General features: G+C 40.2%; 1 protein-coding gene and 1 long non-coding RNA gene across 3 annotated transcripts in view; both read left to right on the plus strand.

The window, feature by feature from the left end:
- LOC117249876 (transmembrane protein 182-like) overlaps positions 1-19,609 on the plus strand; it is a 96,683-nt gene that overhangs the window by 2,030 nt on the left and 75,044 nt on the right. The window contains exons 3-5 of one of the 2 annotated variants that reach the window (XM_033615675.2): positions 55-183; positions 275-412; positions 9,736-10,480. In XM_033615675.2, the coding sequence (XP_033471566.1) occupies positions 55-183; positions 275-412; positions 9,736-10,043 (575 nt within the window). In that variant the 3' untranslated portion in view covers positions 10,044-10,480. Of the gene's footprint in view, positions 1-54; positions 184-274; positions 413-9,735; positions 10,481-19,609 lie in introns of those variants that run through there. The other variant, XM_078165543.1, reaches the window with a different exon arrangement.
- On the plus strand, positions 14,367-16,603 carry LOC144461935 (uncharacterized). Its single transcript, XR_013490514.1, has 2 exons — positions 14,367-15,390; positions 15,507-16,603. It is a non-coding gene; the product is annotated as an uncharacterized LOC144461935 (long non-coding RNA).

The following is a 19,609-nucleotide window of genomic DNA, read 5'->3' on the forward strand; positions in this document are numbered from 1 at the left end:
CAGTTGTGTCAGACAAATTTGGCAGCAGTATCTTAACTTCCTTTTTCCCTTCAGCAAATCAGCCACCATCAAAAGTCTGCCATACTGCTTTCCTCTTCCCGTTTCCTGTTTATGAGCCGATGCAATCAAGGGGGGAGCCACATGGTTTTCCCGCAAATCCATATGAACATCACTCTGCCATTGGTTAGCATTATTTTCTCCTATAAAAATATGTTTACATGACTGCATTGTAACCTTTTATTATTTGTGAGGCCTTATTTTTGTTGTCTCTCAGTTTTTAGGACCTTCTGGAGCATCTTCCTTGTCACAGGTTTGGCTGCTGTCATCATTGGGGGATTTGTTGTCATCTGTGCCGGCCCACTGACCAATCACAGGCTCTTTAAAGTGGGTGGGGCCCTTCTGTTTTGTGGCGGTAAGAATAAACCAGCCCAGTCGTTTCATATGTATCATAATGTTTCTGAAGCAACGTAGCATCTGAGCTGACTGACACTGGGAGGTGGAGGGAATGAGGGATGGCGTATTACCTAGGCGATGCACCTGTCAAGCTGCAGACCACCTTTCAAGACCAACAAACAACAACACCTAAAGTGGTTGTATTTCAGCAAGTCATTGCTTTGTTTCTGGCGGCTTTTTAGGCTCCAAATGTGGCTGTTTTGTAGCAACATGTCACTGTTCCTCCTGCCACGGAAGTGCCACAAAAAGCAGTTATTTTTTACAAAGACATCACTATGTTTCTTGTCTGGATAGTGGCACAGAAATCAAGTCTTTTTTTAGACACATATCACTATGTTTCCTGCTGGGATAGTGCCATGAAAAGCAGTTGTGTTTTTACTGAGTCATCACTGTGTCTCCAATTGGAATAGTGCAACAAAAGCGGTTGTTTATCACCAAGACATTAGGCTCGTTCAAGATGTGCCAGACCTGACATTGACATCATACCGGACAGGATGTGAGTGTGTCTGTGACTTCCTGTACAGACTGAAGGCTGCTGGAAACTGTTGGGAAACTGTCCAATTTGACAGCAGCTTTTTGTCACCGCCTCCTGCTGCAGCTGCCCGATCTCGTCCACTTTCCAAGCGAGACGCAGTTCATCTCGAACGAGGTTATTGCTGTGTTTCCTACCAGGCTAGTGCAAGCAACAGCCGTTGTTATTTACTGAGACATCACTGCGTTTCCTGCCAGGATAGTGCCATGAAAAGCGCTTGTTTTTTTACAGAGACAAGTGCTGCGTTTCCTTCTGCCCCCAAACCAGGTATTTTAATCCAAAACAGGCTCTTTTCCTAACCATAACCAAGTGGTTTTTTGTGCCTGAATATAACCACAGTGCTGTTGAAATGTAAAGTGTCAACATTCTTGCTACATAATAAGGTGCAAGTGTAACATATCCATGGTTGGCAGAAATGTACAATGCCATCATTGTTTTCTGGGAACTCAGTTAGAACAAAACAGTGAAAGAATACCTTGAGCAGCTTCTGGATACAGTGGAAGCAGAACTAGATATTTTAAAACAATGGTTCAGCACTAATAAGCTATCATTGAATGTAGATAAAACTAAATAGATAATATTTGGACATCAGAAAAACTATAACCAAGTACAAATTATGATCAGTAATACTGAAATAGAAAGAGTATATGTGAACAAATATATGGGATTACTTACTGGGTGGAGGTTTGGGGAAAAATGATCACATATCTGATTTACTTGCTTCAGACGAGAGCCATCAGAATCATAAACAGAGCTGATTATTGCCAACCTACAAATAAACTATTCATAAATTCACAGGCACTCAAATTTAGTGAACTAGATCTTAAAATAGCATCACTGATGTACAAATCATACAATAGTATGTTACCAGACTGTATCCAGAGGTTGTTTCTAATAAGGGAATGGTCTAGAAACAGAAATGAAAGTGTGAAATAAACACAACAGATTTAAAAAATATATATATTCAAACACATGATGATTAACAAATATGAAACTAAAGTACAAACACCAGAGTGTATGTGAAATGTGTTTGGGATATTTGGAGAGACAATGGGCCTGTATCTTACTATATAATGACAAAAACTCTGTCTGTGGGTGTGTGTGACTGTGTGTCTGTGTGTCTGTTCCACATTTTTCTCCTCACTGACTTGGTCAATCCATGTGAAATTTGGCACAGTGGTAGAGGGTCATGGAAGGATGCAAATGAAGCAATATTACATCAATTGGCCAAAGGGGGGCGCTATAGCAACTTATTGAATTTGCAAACTTTGAATGGGCATATCTCATGCCCCATATGTCATAGAGACATGAAACTTTGCACAGAGATGCCTCTCCTCATGAGGAACAAATTTGCCCCAAGAACCCATAACTTCTGGTTACATAGATTTTCCGCCATTTTGAAATTTTTGAAAAACACTTCAAATCGATCTCTTCCTAGGAAGTTTGACCGATCTGCATGAAACTCGGTGAACATAATCTAGGGACCAATATCTAAAGTTCCCTCTTGGCAGAAGTTGGAAAACTTACTAAAACTGAGCTTCTATAAGGCAATGAATATTGTGGAGGGCGTGGCTCATCACATAAAGGTGTATAACATCTCAAGGGTTTCACCCATCACCACGCACCTTTGTAGGCATATGACCACACATAATCTGAGGGGACCCCTCCATTATTGACCCCATCAAACAAAATGGGGGCGCTAGAGAGCTAATTTCTTATCTAGGCCTAACCGCCATATGGATTTTTACTAAACTAGCAAATATGTAGAACAGGACACCTCAAGGTGACTGGAGAAATGTAACTCTAATTGGCAACTGGGTGGCGCTATAACAACAGAAAAATGCTTCACAATGGCTAAAATGCGACCGATCGCTGTGGCTCCCCCTGTGGACCAATGTTTTGTTGTTGTTTTTCTAATATTTGGTATGACATGGTATGGTATGCTGTACTCAATGGGTATGGTCTAGTAATGTATATATGCTTTGTTTCTCTCAGTTTCTTATTGCTCTATACATTTTAAAGGAAGGTGACAAAAATAATTAATGTTAAAAGGGTAAGTGTGATAAGTCAAGGCTTCAGCCTATCTACCAGTATATTTGAGTTTTATAAGTTGGAAAATGGCCAAACTAAACGTTTAGAAAATAATCTCCTGGCCTCCACACAACAGACCAAAGACAGTTTCAAGGAATAAAAAAAGATTTCTGATGAATAAGGCTCAACTTGAAGTTTTTTTTTCAAAGTCTGCAGTCTGGCAGGGTCCTCTCGTCAGGTGTCATTGCTCACAGCTGAGCCTAATAGTTTGCTCAAGCTCAGATGTGTCTGAGAGGCCGTTTACACGTACACGGTGATTTTGATAAACGGAGACATCTTCCTTCGTTTGTGCCCTTCGTTTACACGCAAATGGAGATTTCTCCTCTGAAAACGAGTCTTTCTAAAAACTCCGGCCAGAGTGGAGATTTTGGAAAACTCCGGTTGCGCGTTTGCATGTAAACTGAGATAAACACAGATAAACGGAGTTATAGGCAGCCCACGTCACAGTATGCGCCGGAACTTGCGCCTGTGTAAAAAGTGCGACCTATGTTGCTATGGTGACAATGGATACATGGAAGGCTTGAGCTTCTCGTTACACTGCCACCTACAGGTTTGGCATGCTCTTGTGTATATATACACGGGTAAGTGTAAACGAAGATCTTTTTGAAAACGGAGACGGTGAAATGTCCGTTTATGAAAATAGCCGGCAACGTGTAAACGGCCTCTGAAAGGAGACTCATCACTCTTCCCCTCTGTATCAAGTTTTCTGAACAGGAACTATAAATTACTTGTGTGGGAAGATTTGAGCGCTTTTGAGATGCAGCTGATGAAAAGAAATGAAAGTAGAAAATGACATGTTACATGTGGTAGATCTTTTTAGTGTGATTATTTGAGAAGAAAGAGGTATGTTATTTAATATGTGCATGGCCAAGTCTGGTGAATAGCATATGGAACTTGTTATTTTTAAGTACATTTTTGGGATAAGTTTGAGCGCATTCATTATCATTATCTGATTTCTGGAGTTACCTGATTATTCAAGTGGTCATGTAAACAGCATAATCCGAGAGACTTTATCAGATAAAAGCCATTATCTGATTATGAGAAATCAGATAAACACATCTAGTTTTTTCCCCAATAGTCAGATTATTCAGTGCATGTATACCCTTTAATCTGGTGTCTCTGGGGTTTTGCTATTTTATGCTCCCACTCCACTACATTTTAGAGGGAAATATTGTACTTTCTACTCCACTACGTTAATCTGACAGCTTTTGTTTCCTTTCAGATAAAGATTTTACATAAAATAATATACTTTTATATTCTCAGTGTTTAAATTGTCAGTTTTATTTTATCTTACTTACATGTTATGCACTTTGTGTGACAAGTTTATATACAACACACTTGTATATTGCACTTTGCAGTACTTTTACTCCGAGTCTACCCAAAGTATGTAAAATTGGCTTCACATTGATAAACTACACATTAGAATGCTCTCACATGTATTTGTTAATGATAAAAACAAACAGTACTGTAAGAATATAAGCTGTCAGCATGATGAGTGCTTTATTTTGCAAATATATGACTTGCGTACTTTTCGAGGTTTTTCAAGGATATGAGTACCTACTGTAACAGGAAGTTTGAGTTTTATCTCATGTACTTGGGGAGAAATCCAACTGAAAGACTGAATCATGTAAACCAGGTTTTTCTGATTATCAGGTTATTGAAGTGCACGTAAACGCGTCAAATCGGATTATTACCATTACCTGATTATTCCCAGTTATCTGATTATTGTGCGCATGTAAACGTGCTCAATGAGCAGGCAGAGACCTACTGTACAAAATATGGGTTAAAAACACTTTTAGTGTAAGAGCTACATCCATAAATGTCTCATAAAGGTCAACAAAGGCCGCTGATGAATCGATTTGAACACAAAAGTCATCACAGCAAACATTCTGTGGCACAGCTGCTGGTCAATTCACTGTATCTACTTGCTCTTAATGTGTCATGGACTGAAGAAATCAATAGGTTAGAAGAAGAAATACGACCTAAAGTGTTGCCAGCATTTGCGGTCACATGATCCACGGCCAAAAAATCTTACAATAACACATGGCATGCAGAGATAATGGAAATGAGGAGTCCTCAGGAGACTCTGCAGCAGCTTTCAGCCAAGAGTTCAGATTCTCATCAGACTTTCTTAACCCAAAATATTTTATTATTCAAATGAAAAAAGCTAAATTACTACCCACTTTTCCATGTATAAATCCTCTCAAATAGTTTTTATCTCATTTTGACAGTGTAACAGTGTCATACTTTGCAATAGCTTGTTCGCAACTCTTCACTGAGGCTAAATTCTTGTCCTTCTTCTTTTAAAGGCTGCACAATTTAGATTCAGTCCTATGCATCATTTTTTACTCATTTCCCAAAAATTAACCTCACATTTTTGGGGACCTCAACAAGAATTTAAATTTATATTTTAAAATAAAGTTATGTTTGATGTTGAAGAGCGTTTTTTGCATGTCAGCAGATTTAAAGCACAATATTTGTATTTTTTTTTATTTCAGAGAAGAGTGAGGCAAATCCAAAGTGACCAAATATGGTTTTTAATTGTGTGTGGAAATGCAGTTATGACAACCATGATGGCTTTATGATGATGATTTTATGCCTAATATTTATAATTCTGATTTTTATCTAGTCATTTTTTTTAACTTTTTTTTATTTTATAACTATATATACATATATATATGTATATATGTATATATATATATATATATATACATACAGTACAGGCCAAAAGTTTGGACACACCTTCTCATTCAATGCGTTTTCTTTATTTTCATGACTATTTACATTGTAGATTCTCACTGAAGGCATCAAAACTATGAATGAACACATGTGGAGTTATGTACTTAACAAAAAAAGGTGAAATAACTGAAAACATGTTTTATATTCTAGTTTCTTGCAGTAATCAGAGCAAAGGGTGGCTATTTTGAAGAAACTAGAATATAAAACATGTTTTCAGTTATTTCACCTTTTTTTTGTTAAGTACATAACTCCACATGTGTTCATTCATAGTTTTGATGCCTTCAGTGAGAATCTACAATGTAAATAGTCATGAAAATAAAGAAAACGCATTGAATGAGAAGGTGTGTCCAAACTTTTGGCCTGTACTGTATATATATATAACTTTTGAGCTGTTTTTTATGTTTTCCCTTCAAATAATTTTGCATTAAAATAATAAATAAAATAAAATAACACATATTTACTTTTGCACATCCAGATTAATATTTTTGCAAAACTGGCACAAAACTGGCCTGCATTCAGCCCATTAAAAAAAAAAAAGTAGCAAAGAATTAATTTAAACAGAAAAGGTGGTGCACTGAAAACCCTTTGGTGCACAGGCGCACTGCCTTTTAATACAGCAGAGTTTAATTCACTTCAGTTCAAAGAGGCTTTATTGTCATGGAAAATGCATGTTTAAAGCAAATGTGAAATTAAAACAAAAATTGTATGTACAGTTACTAAAGATCTACCAGAATTTGGTTTTTATACACAATGCTATTTATTTGATACACCGCTGACACACCCACCAAATGACAGAAAATGTACCTCAAAGTCTGCTGTGCACTGTTTCAAACCATTTCTCACAATTTCAAGGAAACATGTCGTTCAACCTGGAAAATGTAGCAAAATGGTGCTGCCATTTTCAGACTGAACATGCCTCTGTGGAGCTTTCTTATTCTGAAACACATATATTGTAGATATTTGTTATGTTATAGTACCTTTTAAAAGTGCCTTTCTCATATTTTTATTGTAATTTCTCTTTGCTGTATTTATATTCTTAAGTGCTGCAGTACTTTGCCTTATTTTTATTTCCTCTTAATATTTTCAGAAAACCACTGGTAGCTGAATTGTAAACTGTTACGAATTGTAAAGTCCTCACTCACCACTGTATGCTTTATTCCAGGGCTGGTTGGCCATCTTTGATCTTTTATATTATGTAAAAAAAATATAAACAGAAAATATATATATTTATATTTCTAAAGCCATGCTGGGTAAACACCCATCCTACATTTGTGCTTTGATTGAACAGGGATCTGATTGTACCTACAGTCTGAGATCTCAAGACTTAGTTTTGCTGTTTATAGTTTATAGTTTAGGACAGAAAGATAAAGAATACATAAAATAATACAGGTGATAACAAAGTATGTTTGATTGCAACAACAAAAAAACAGCAATAATAGTATCCATTTAAAAGCAGAAAATGTGAGTATGTGATGTGTAAGTCGATGTTAGTGTCATAAGGCATGCATGCGTGTGTGTGTGTGTGTATATGTACATGAGAAGGCTAATAGTTATACTGTGTTGACCCTTGAGCAGTTGTAAAAATGCATCACAATGAGTAAAACAAATGAAAACATGGACAATAATACAAGAGGAGGAAAATTACAAAACAGCAGTTAAATTTTTTTTTCGGGCATCTTATGTAACACTTTATTGAGATACAGGTTTTTACCAGGTGGAAAAATATCATTCCATAGTTTAGTTCCCCTAAATCTAATTGAAAAGTGACCTTTACAAGTCAGAAAGTTAGGAAGATGAAGATCTGATGAGTTAAGTAAGTCCAGTTGTTTTAGTTTAGCTGTAAAATACATTGTGAACTGCTCAGGACTATTCCCTTCACTGAAAAGCATTTTGTAAATAAGAACACATACTCAAAAAATAGTGAGAATCTGAAGTCTCTGAAATAAAGCAGCAGATGACATGTGTGACACTGATCAGGTTGCAATCCTGACAAAACATTTCTGGAGGACCAACATTTTATGTAGAGTAGTTGGAAAAGTACTTTGCTTAAACTATATTACAATTGTACAATTGTCTCTTCGTAGTGCTCAGACTGAGCTGGGAAAAAAACCTTTTATGTTCTCTGCTCCTCTCACTTGAAATAACCTTTGAAAAGATTTGAAATTGAGTTGAAAAGTGAATTGGTCTCTCCGACTGATTTTAAAGCTCTCATAAGGATGAATGAATGGGTTGGTTCTTGTCACTGTGCGTAGGTGTTCCAATATTTCTGCTGTCTGGGTAAATATGGGTAAATATGGGTGAAGTGAAGTGAAGTGAAGTGAAGTGAAGTGAAGTGAAGAGATGAGAAGTGGCATGACGTGACGTGATTTAAAGTAAAGTGAAGTGATGTAGGCTAAAGTAAAGTGAAGTGAATAAGTAAAGTGAAGTGAAGTGAAGTGAAGTAGGCTAAAGTAAAGTGAAGTGAAGTAGGCTAAAGTAAAGTGAAGTGAAGAAGTAAAGTAAAGTAAAGTAGGCTAAAGTAAAGTGAAGTGAAGAGAAGTGAAGTAGGCTAAAGTAAAGTGAAGTGAAGAAGTAAAGTAGGCTAAAGTAAAGTGAAGTGAAGAAGTAAAGTGAAGTAAAGTAGGCTAAAGTAAAGTGAAGTGAAGAGAAGTGAAGTAGGCTAAAGTAAAGTGAAGTGAATAAGTAAAGTGAAGTAAAGTAAAGTAGGCTAAAGTTAAGTGAAGTGAAGTAGAAGTAAAGTAAAATAAAGTGACGTGAAGTGAAAAAAATTAAAAACCTATTGGTAACAAATCGTATTCTGATTCTTTTTCTTAAAACAGGAAAAGTTACACTTAAATGCTAAAAAGAAGTCACAAATTTTGATTGTGCTTGATTTGCTGGATGCTTGTGCTCGTTAGGTTGCTGGGCAACATTTTAAAAATCTTCAGTTCGACTGTGCACATTTGTTGGTTCTGTGTGTGTGGACAATCAGTCTCTTCCTGTTTGTGTGCGTGAGGTGGTTCTGAGTGTGTTTTCGCTCCTATTTTTCTACATCAGGTTTTAAGGTCTCTTTGGTTTCATTAATGTGTTGCACAGGGAGGTGGTTGCTTTCAGTGCCCCTGTTGAAGCTCTTGGCTGAGCCTTTCCCTCTGAGCTTTCCTTTCACTCAGGATCTCTGTTTGGAGATTGGGGAAGGGTGGGAAGATTTCCCAGAGTTTATACACCATAAGGGGGGAATTTTTTATCAAGGAGACCAAAGTTGACAGTAATCATTTTGGAACACATCACTAACCCATCATCCATAATCAATATCCTTAGTCTCAGCAGATCCAGACAGCTGCTGTGTCCCGACTGCCAAACCATTAGAATGTGATTGCTGTCTCCCATCATAAATCACATGTATTGCTTAATACCCACACAGAGAAAACATTATTTGTGAGCCAACATTTGCCTCAAATTATACTCTGTGTAAGGGATATTGCAAAATAAGCCCAGACGGATTAAGTCAAGGTCCAGGTGTGGGTTGTAAGGGCCTTTACAGCTTCTGCAAAGATGGAGGTGAAGACTGACATCCAACCACAGAGAAGTTTTGAGCACTGGAAATAAATTAGAGTCAGGTTTTCTAACATTTATTTCTTACTAAACACAGACAATACAGCTCTGTGTCCCCCCCAACAGCCTGAACAGCACCAGCATTTTCATCCTGTGTACAGCTTTCATAGTAGTACAGTGCATTTCTACATTTTTATCAAGTAAATAAACAGCAAAAGAAAGAAGTCCACTTCTGCAATAAGATGACAACAAAAAGATTGAAAAAGACTGGCTTGACAGGTGGATAAAAGCTTAAAATGTGCAGAATATTTAACAAAAAACAGCAAAATGACTTGCAGTAAGCTTGAATTTTAGCAATTACAGTGCGAACCTTTCTCTCTGTCTGTCAGGTCTTTGTCTGCTGGCAGTGGTGGTGATGTACGTGATGTGGATCCAGGTCTTAGACACTCTGGAGCAGTTTGCTCTTCATCAGAGAGTCTCCACTTGCCCCTCGTTTCACCTCAGCGTCCAGCACGGTCCGTCTTTCCTTCTGGCTCCGGTCGCTGTCTTCTTCTGTCTGCTGGCTGGCGTGCTCTTCATCCTGATTGGTCGGAGCATTCAGGGGATACAGATGGATAAAAGAGGCAAAATTCCTGATCTTCCAACATCTGATGTTTTACCTGTGACTCCCTCTGTAAATATAGAGGATTCAGTTTAAACAAGTGCCATGATGGGAATTATATGAGGTCACTAAAAAATGTACTGTAATGTAAATGTACTGATAAAAATGTACATGTTGTCCTAACTTGAGGTTTAGTCAGGCAGCATAAGTAGAAAAAACAGTGTTTTATATATTATGCGTGTGTAGAGTATGTAAAAAGAGTTTAGAGGAACTTGTTCTTTATTTGAATATTTCATTTTATGCAACTACTTTTCTACAGAACTGCATTTCAGTGGAAAATATACTTTTCTTAAAACATTTATGTAAAATGATAAAGTGTTACAGATTAAACCACCCATCAGTATGTATAAAGTTGGTAAAATTACTCCATGTCAACCAGCTACAACATTGAAAGTTCATCAATAACAGTATTCCAATAGGTGACATTCATAATGTGAACTTTATTACTTTTAATAAATTTAATCTTCCTTGTATTCTTCTTTTTGTTCATCTTTCTCTTCTTACCATGAAATCTGCCTTTCCATGCATGAAAATAAACCAAACTTTGCACACAGGTCCAGTCCTATGCCAGAGTTCCTCGACTAAATTTTGGGGCTGATAGTCTTGGTTGTGGCGCTACAGCAACTGTCAAAAGTTTAAAAGTGACTGCAACTTTCACCATCAGTGTAGCTCCAATTGAGCCAGAAGATGCTCTAACCTGCAGGAATTATTAAGTCCATCACACTGTTTTTCTTAAAAAATGCAAAACTATTTAAACCTAGCTGCTCCCACATTTTTTTCTCAATTGACACCAAACTTGTGCATCAAAATGTTTTAGTGTAAACGGCTACTGCGAATTAAATAAATCTGCAATGTGCATGAAAAAAGACATGACATGACATTCTCATGCTATGGTAGTGTGGTACATTTGAGAATTGACCTATGGCTAAGCCCCACCCTCAAACGTGATGAGCCACTCATAAGTGTGTATAGCCATTCCCATACACTCGGACATTCTCTGCCTGGACGTTCATTGAAATGCATTACAGAAAGTCAGTTTTGTTTGGTTTTATGAGCTTTTTCTGAGATTTGAAGTTTAAAAATGGTCAGACGGTGTGCATGGGGTACATGCAACTCTGACACAAGGTATCCTGAGAGGCTGAGCGACGGGGTGTATTTTTTTCCACTTTAAACCACATCTCAACAGAGAAAAAGTTGGATAAAGTTGTGTGGTAACGTTAGACCACAACATCAACTCAACGTGAATAAGATTAACAATCTGTTTTAAGGTAAGTCAACATTGTGTTTGAGGCAACATATTGTCACTTTGCCGGAAAGAAATATACAGTTATCTTTAACATCTCTAGCTAACGTTAGCTAAAGTTAGCCAAACGTTAGCTCCTAGCTGCATTGTTCATCATGTCACCTTGTTTGCTGGGAGTTCATTAGCCTATTTTGTTCTAGTTTTGTACTTTGGTGATCGTTAGGGTTGGGATCCAGATCCAGTTCTTTTTTGGAACCGGGTCCAAAGTTCTGGTTCCGTAACTGGTTCCACCACATTTGGAGTAACGGTTCCTGCAAACGGTTCCTAGATTGTCAAAAAAAAAAACTTCACGTGCATTTCCATTAGAGTGCGGCACGGGCCGCATATTTCTGTCCGAACCCGACCGAGCCCGACATTATTTAATTACTAAAGCACTGAGTTTGTGTCACACAGTTGTTATGGTTACAGGCTATTTAACAGGCCAGGCGTGCGCCATGGGTGCTCGGCAGAGAGGGAGACCTCCGTGTTTGAGACGGGTGCGGGCGGCGGGAGGTCAGAGGCTTCCAGCGAGGGGAGCAGTAGAAACAAACAGCCAATGTGTGTGCCCAAGCATGAATGCATTTAAGTATTTTTTATTACATTGCTGTGGTTAATTTGAGGTAATAGTGTTACTGTAGAAATCAGAGAATCACTTTTTGTTGTTATATATTCTCAGGGAAATGATACAAGCTCTAAATCTGAAATACACACCACACACAAATGTGTATTTTAATCTAATTGTACTGTGCAACAGTTAGAATAAAGTTTTTGTATTTGTATGATTGCATTTGTGTTTATTATATACTTGTTTAAGTATAGCCAGTATAATGAATATAATGTAGGAATTGGTAAGGAATCGGACCGTTAAGAAGGAATCGGTAAGGAATCGGAATCGTTAACGAGTCCCAACCCTAGTGATCGTACATCATTGTTAGCTGTTGTCCATAGGGCTCTAGTTAAGCTAACGTTAACTTCTGGAGCTTAGCTTCATTAACTTACCTGTAATCACAGAGATAACAGAGGTTGGCAAACGTTATGCTGATTGATTCAGTGTAAATACTGTAGCACCAAACTAATGGAGAGACACTCTTGGTAAAGATGGTAAAAAGGCCGTTATCCTTTTCTCATATTCTGAGCCAAAAACCTTAACTTCATGGCACTTTGATGCACTAAAATTTGATTGTTATTTTCCCCAAAAATCATCAGTTGCCTCCTGCGAAATGCCGTGTACTGTGACACCTGCCATAGCGCTGGTCACTGAATGTTGATATTTTGTCCGAGTGAGTGGAGGGGGGTGGGGCTTAGCCATAGGTCGATTGTATCTCATAAACTGAATTTTTGACAATATTTTGAATTCTCACCTCATGAACGTTATTGCAATCAATGGAAATGGGGGCATCTTGAAACATCATTTTGTCACTTATAGAGCAATCAATGTTTGTCAAAATAAAGTGCAGACATCTTCATGATGTCTAAATAAATTCTCAGCATTTTGTCCTGTTAATTCTTTTTTTTTTTTTTTTGTTTTGTTTAGTTTAACAACACTTTGAAATCTGCCTTTACATGCAACTCAGGTGATTGTCTAATGCTGCGTTCCAGGCAAGTTTCTGAGCCCGTAAGTTACCACTTCAAGTCACAACTCACGACTTGATAGCATTCCAGGCAAGTCACGCCAAACTGTCAAAGCAACATGGTGGACTGTGCAGGGTGTATGTTTATTTATGGTCACTTCTATTGCCAAAGGTGCCGGTTCCTTGCTCATTTGAGCGAAACGGAGGAGGAGAAACGCGCATAAGGTCACAAATGCTATTATACTTTTTATTTTACGTTATCTGTGTGTTTGGAAACATATTTTGTATTGATTTATTCTCGCACTGGAAACTAGCTGTTAGAGCGGCTGCCAATAATGCGTTAACATTAGGATTATTTTTTGTCTATTTCTCACCGAGTATCACCTGCATCAATACCGCATCCATGGGGCTGCCATTGTTGTTTAGAGGAGTAAGGTAATTGGTTTAGAGTGCTGTGTGACGTCAGAAAGCGTAAATGGGAGTACAACGATCTGGTACGAGTTCACGGGTGGTAAGTTATGGGTTTGACTACTGTTCCAGTGCACTTTCACAGGAAGAAGGTTGTACAAACACGAGTTACAGGCAGAGTTCTGCACGGGTCCAGTTTTCAAGATCTGCCCCGACCCGACCCGGCGACGTACAAACCCACACCCGAACCGCAAACCCGCGCATCAGGCCAATTAGTACCGCAACCTGGTCCGACCCGTTGAAACACGACCCGCAGCCCAACCCGTAACCCGGATTTAAAGTAATCATTTTGCAACCTGATCTCACAGAAATACGTGAAATGACCACGACCGCTTAACACCGCATTCCGTGGTGGCAGCACGTAATGGGTTGAAATTACGTGCTGCCACCACGAAAACAATGCCAATGTAAAGTCAATTAGGGTCCTCTCCCGTGGTAGACACACGGATTCCCTGATTCAATCACGTCACGTCAACCTCGTTTTCCTCAATGATATCTTTAACATTCCTGTATACACACAAAAACGTGGAAGTGTCCTTGATAACTCAACAATATGACAGGTTAATGTCAAGGCCATAAAATAAAATAAATGTATTTTGCCAGCTTTTGATAGCGTAGGGCTTTAAGAGCATTGTGCTGTGGGCGGATGGGGCGCATTCCACTACTGTTTTGTAGCTGCTGTCGGCCGTCTGTGGGCTTCATTCCATTTCAGATTGCCATCCGTCTGCCGTAACTGAATCCAAACGCCAGTAATAAATAAATAAATAAGAAGATAAAAATAAGGCTGAGCACGGAAGAACCAGAGAGGAAACACCATCACATGGAACCGTCTGCCCCTGGCAACCCGGCCACCCTAGTAGTATATAGGGACCAGCTTTGCGCGTGCACGTGAAATGCGCGTGCGTGCGCGTGCACGTGAACCGCGCGTGCGTGTGTGCACGCGAAACGTGCGTGCGTGTGTGCACGCGAAACGTGCGTGCGTTGCCCCCCCCCCCCCCCCCCCCCCTCACACACGCCCCTCCCCCAGTCCCCTCCCCCACAAACGTCATATGAAATCCTGCTCTCATTGGTTAAACATAGCGCCTCCTTCTGGGGGTGGTTCCGAATGAAACCGTAGCTATTGGCTAATCAAAAGCCCCTCCTTGCGGCCGGATGTAGGTGGTGTGCATATATATACAAGGGATTTTCTCAGCAGGACATCCTCAACTTCTCGGACGGCGAAGCTACGGCGGGAGGAACTCTGATTTTTTTTTTTCTTCAACGATCGCCTGTATTCTGCAAGACGTTTCTGCAACCATGTCTTCCTGCACCAGCAACAGTGGCATCGGGTCAAGCGACCGCCCAGGTATGTCTAATGACCCGGCGACGGTTGTGGATGCTCGGGCCCCTTACAAGAAAAGGAGACGTGTAGGAAGTGGTCTCGTTACTCCGGAGAATCGTGAATTTGAGCTAGAGCTGGAGGGGGTTAATGGGTATGTTTACAATGTTAAATATCAGGACTCTGTCGTTACACTCAGTGCGGCCACCGGTCGCAGTGTGGTTCCAGGCGTTGAAACATGGACGGTCAGTTTGATGCATAGAGATTGGAAATTGTTTTGGTCAGAGGTCTGCCCTGACCTAGACCAACCCGGTTTCCCAGAGAGTATTTATGTCTCGCAGTGGGTCAGCAAAACGGGCCCCGAGATGTACCGCGTCGAGACGGATCGTTTTAACAAACGGCGGGAGGACTTTATTTTTCTCAGTGTGTGCAAAGATCGAGAATCTGTGATCGCGAGCAGAGGCCGCGACGCATGGGGACAACAACCCTACCCTCTTACACTTCAAGAGCGTGACGAGTGGTTTAAAACTGTTTTCTTTATTCAGTGGTGCGACTGGAGATCTCTGCAGAAATTGTTTGATGAAGCTGACAAGGGCATCAGAAGAGACAGGATCCTCTCTTCTTATCAGAGTGTTAGAAAACGTCTTCTTTTCGATGATGCGCAGGCTAATGCGCGGGGTAGTCACCTTCCTTCCCTGTGCCGCCCGAAAATCATCAGACACGTCGACTACTGATAAAGCCTAGGTTAGCATAACTTTTGTATATTTTTTTTTTGTCATTTTAAATTATGATAAACGGTGTATAAGATTTTAATGTTTTTTTCTGTTGTTTTTTTTTTTTTTTTTTTTTTTTTTTTACAGGTAGTGTCCTTATCAACACCTGTGACGACGATGATACTAGAGGGTGTTGGGAAAACGATTGCGGTGGTGTGGAACCCTGCACACCTCATATGAAGTCGCATGAGGCGCTGCATGTGAAGAAGAAGGAGAAGAAGAAGAAGGAGGAGAAGGGACATGTCTCGACACTGTCCCTGACAAAAGACGACGTGGACACGATCAAAGACTTTCTATCACGCTGCCAGTATCACGCAGGGTGGGAAAAAACAAAAGCTCTCTGCAGCGGGTGTAAAATCAGCCACCCGAGTCAGCGTCATCACTCTTGCTTGTTTGAATTTGATCAGATCAGATGTATGTATTTTGACCAGATTCTGGACTCTGTATTCAAGCAGTCTCTAGGAAAAGCTCTACATTACCTGTTTGCGCAGATATCACCGGGGGCTTTCTCACAAGACAGGCTTTTAGGAGCGGCCGAGACTCTGAGACACTATCTCAGACCCGGATGTGACGGAATATCTGCCAACGAGGAAATGGAGACGATGGAGGACCACAAGCACGAGACCGCTTTACGCAACGCCTTCACCGTGTGGACCAAGTGCTGCTGCTGCTGCATATCGACAGATTTGTAATATTTACCACAGAAAAAATGATGTTGTTGTTTGGGATCACAATAGCCACGTATCTTTTGTCGTGGAAAAGACGCCATGCCATGAACAGACTGACATCACTTCTGTACGGGGTAATTACCGGTGACTGTGTCCCACGCGACTGTGTTACATTCAACAACCATTTAAACGATATAAGGACAAATGTTATAAATTGGAATGATACCGTGTGTGCGGCAGCACACAGTTCATCAGCGGTTAAAGATGTGGTAACACCATATTTCACAAACTGTAATGAGTCTGAGGCGTTTGCAACAGGCCACGTTATTTGTCTTTGTGCATTTCTTTGTGATGCGTGTGTTTTGATGATTAAAAATGGTGTGCCATTAGATGTTTGTGATGCAGTTCAGCACCTAGTGCGACACATGATAGACAGAGATGTGATGGTGTGTGTAAAATACCTAAACATGTTGAAAAACCATAAATAAATAAATAAAAGACGGTGTGTCGACCTCATTTTGGCCACTTGTGTTGTTGACTGAATATGGAGCGCACGCTAGACAAGATTTACCACGACCCCGCACACCCAGGGGGTCTTGGAGGTGTACAAAAACTTTGCGACGCTGTTAGAAAATGCACTGGGGAGGCTCCGGGGATGCCTGAAGTAAAGCGTTACTTGCAGGGGCAAGATGTGTATACTCTCCACGCTAGAGCAGCTGTACACTTCCCTAGAAATAGGGTGTTGGTTAGCGGTATTGACAAACAGTTCCAGGCCGATCTGGTGGACATGAGTGAATATTCAGCAGAAAATGACAATGTGCGCTACCTGCTGACATGTATCGATGTATTTTCTAAATATGCATGGGTTAGGTGTCTTAAAAACAAGACCGGTACATCTGTTGCAAAGGCGTTTGAAGACATTTTGAACGAAGGCCGCATACCTGTAAAACTCCAAACCGATCAGGGGACAGAGTTTTATAACAAACAGTTTCAACACCTAATGGAGGTGTATAAAATTAAACATTTCTCTACCTCAAACGAGACTAAGGCTAGCACGGTTGAACGTTTCAACAGAACATTTAAGACCCGCATGTGGAGATATCTAACGTCTGTTAATTCGCGTAGATATGTTGATGTCGTCCAGGACCTCGTCAACGCTTACAACAAGTCTCACCACAGATCGATAAAGATGGCCCCATCCGATGTAAACAAAGACAACGAGAAGCTCGTCTTTAACACGCTGTACAAGGAGAAGAAGAAACCGCCGAGGATCGTATCGTTCAAATATAATGTAGGGGACACTGTGAGAATATCAAAACTCCGAGGGGTGTTTAGAAAAGGTTATGAACAAACATATACAGACGAGTTTTTTACAATAACTAGGCGCATAGCCCGTGACCAGCCTGTGTATAGAATATCAGATTGCTCGGGTGATGAGGTAAAAGGCGCATTTTACGAGCCTGAGCTACAGCCGGTAATCATTGACAAAAACAAGGTGTTTAAAATAGAGAAAATAATATCCAGAAAAACTATAGGCCGGAAAAAGATGGCGCTTGTGAAATGGTTGGGGTGGCCTGAGAAATTTAACTCGTGGGTCTCTGAAAAGGACATCGTTGACGTGTAATATATATATATATATATATATATATATATATATATATACAGTACAGGCCAAAAGTTTGGACACACCTTCTCATTCAATGCGTTTTCTTTATTTTCATGACTATTTACATTGTAGATTCTCACTGAAGGCATCAAAACTATGAATGAACACATGTGGAGTTATGTACTTAACAAAAAACGGTGAAATAACTGAAAACATGTTTTATATTCTAGTTTCTTCAAAATAGCCACCCTTTGCTCTGATTACTGCTTTGCACACTCTTGGCATTCTCTCCATGAGCTTCAAGAGGTAGTCACCTGAAATGGTTTCCACTTCACAGGTGTGCCTTATCAGGGTTAATTAGTGGAATTTCTTGCTTTATCAATGGGGTTGGGACCATCAGTTGTGTTGTGCAGAAGTCAGGTTAATACACAGCCGACAGCCCTATTGGACAACTGTTAAAATTCATATTATGGCAAGAACCAATCAGCTAACTAAAGAAAAACGAGTGGCCATCATTACTTTAAGAAATGAAGGTCAGTCAGTCCGGAAAATTGCAAAAACTTTAAATGTGTCCCCAAGTGGAGTCGCAAAAACCATCAAGCGCTACAACGAAACTGGCACACATGAGGACCGACCCAGGAAAGGAAGACCAAGAGTCACCTCTGCTTCTGAGGATAAGTTCATCCGAGTCACCAGCCTCAGAAATGGCAAGTTAACAGCAGCTCAGATCAGAGACCAGATGAATGCCACACAGAGTTCTAGCAGCAGACCCATCTCTAGAACAACTGTTAAGAGGAGACTGCGCCAATCAGGCCTTCATGGTCAAATAGCTGCTAGGAAACCACTGCTAAGGAGAGGCAACAAGCAGAAGAGATTTGTTTGGGCCAAGAAACACAAGGAATGGACATTAGACCAGTGGAAATCTGTGCTTTGGTCTGATGAGTCCAAATTTGAGATCTTTGGTTCCAACCGCCGTGTCTTTGTGAGACGCAGAAAAGGTGAACGGATGGATTCCACATGCCTGGTTCCCACTGTGAAGCATGGAGGAGGAGGTGTGATGGTGTGGGGGTGTTTTGCTGGTGACACTGTTGGGGATTTATTCAAAATTGAAGGCACACTGAACCAGCATGGCTACCACAGCATCCTGCAGCGACATGCCATCCCATCCGGTTTGCGTTTAGTTGGACGATCATTTATTTTTCAACAGGACAATGACCCCAAACACACCTCCAGGCTGTGTAAGGGCTATTTGACCAAGAAGGAGAGTGATGGAGTGCTGTGGCAGATGACCTGGCCTCCACAGTCACCGGACCTGAACCCAATCGAGATGGTTTGGGGTGAGCTGGACCGCAGAGTGAAGGCAAAGGGGCCAACAAGTGCTAAACACCTCTGGGAACTCCTTCAAGACTGTTGGAAAACCATTTCGGATGACTACCTCTTGAAGCTCATGGAGAGAATGCCAAGAGTGTGCAAAGCAGTAATCAGAGCAAAGGGTGGCTATTTTGAAGAAACTAGAATATAAAACATGTTTTCAGTTATTTCACCTTTTTTTGTTAAGTACATAACTCCACATGTGTTCATTCATAGTTTTGATGCCTTCAGTGAGAATCTACAATGTAAATAGTCATGAAAATAAAGAAAACGCATTGAATGAGAAGGTGTGTCCAAACTTTTGGCCTGTACTGTATATATCACGGGGCGTTATCTGTTTACACAGCCACTTTGGAATTGTCGCACGTCCCAACAACATCAAGAAGATGGAGAACAAGAACGGATTTTATGTCACGTTACCGAGTAATGCATCGCTACACGTGTATCCTAATAACAAGATATGGCGCTACCGAACAAAATTAGCAAAACCGATCGTTCTGAGCGAACCGTACGAGGTGGGGGTTATTGAACTTCAGTACCCTAGG

Source organism: Epinephelus lanceolatus, chromosome 24 (genome assembly GCF_041903045.1).
Source record: "Epinephelus lanceolatus isolate andai-2023 chromosome 24, ASM4190304v1, whole genome shotgun sequence".
Lineage (NCBI taxonomy): Eukaryota > Metazoa > Chordata > Actinopteri > Perciformes > Serranidae > Epinephelus > Epinephelus lanceolatus.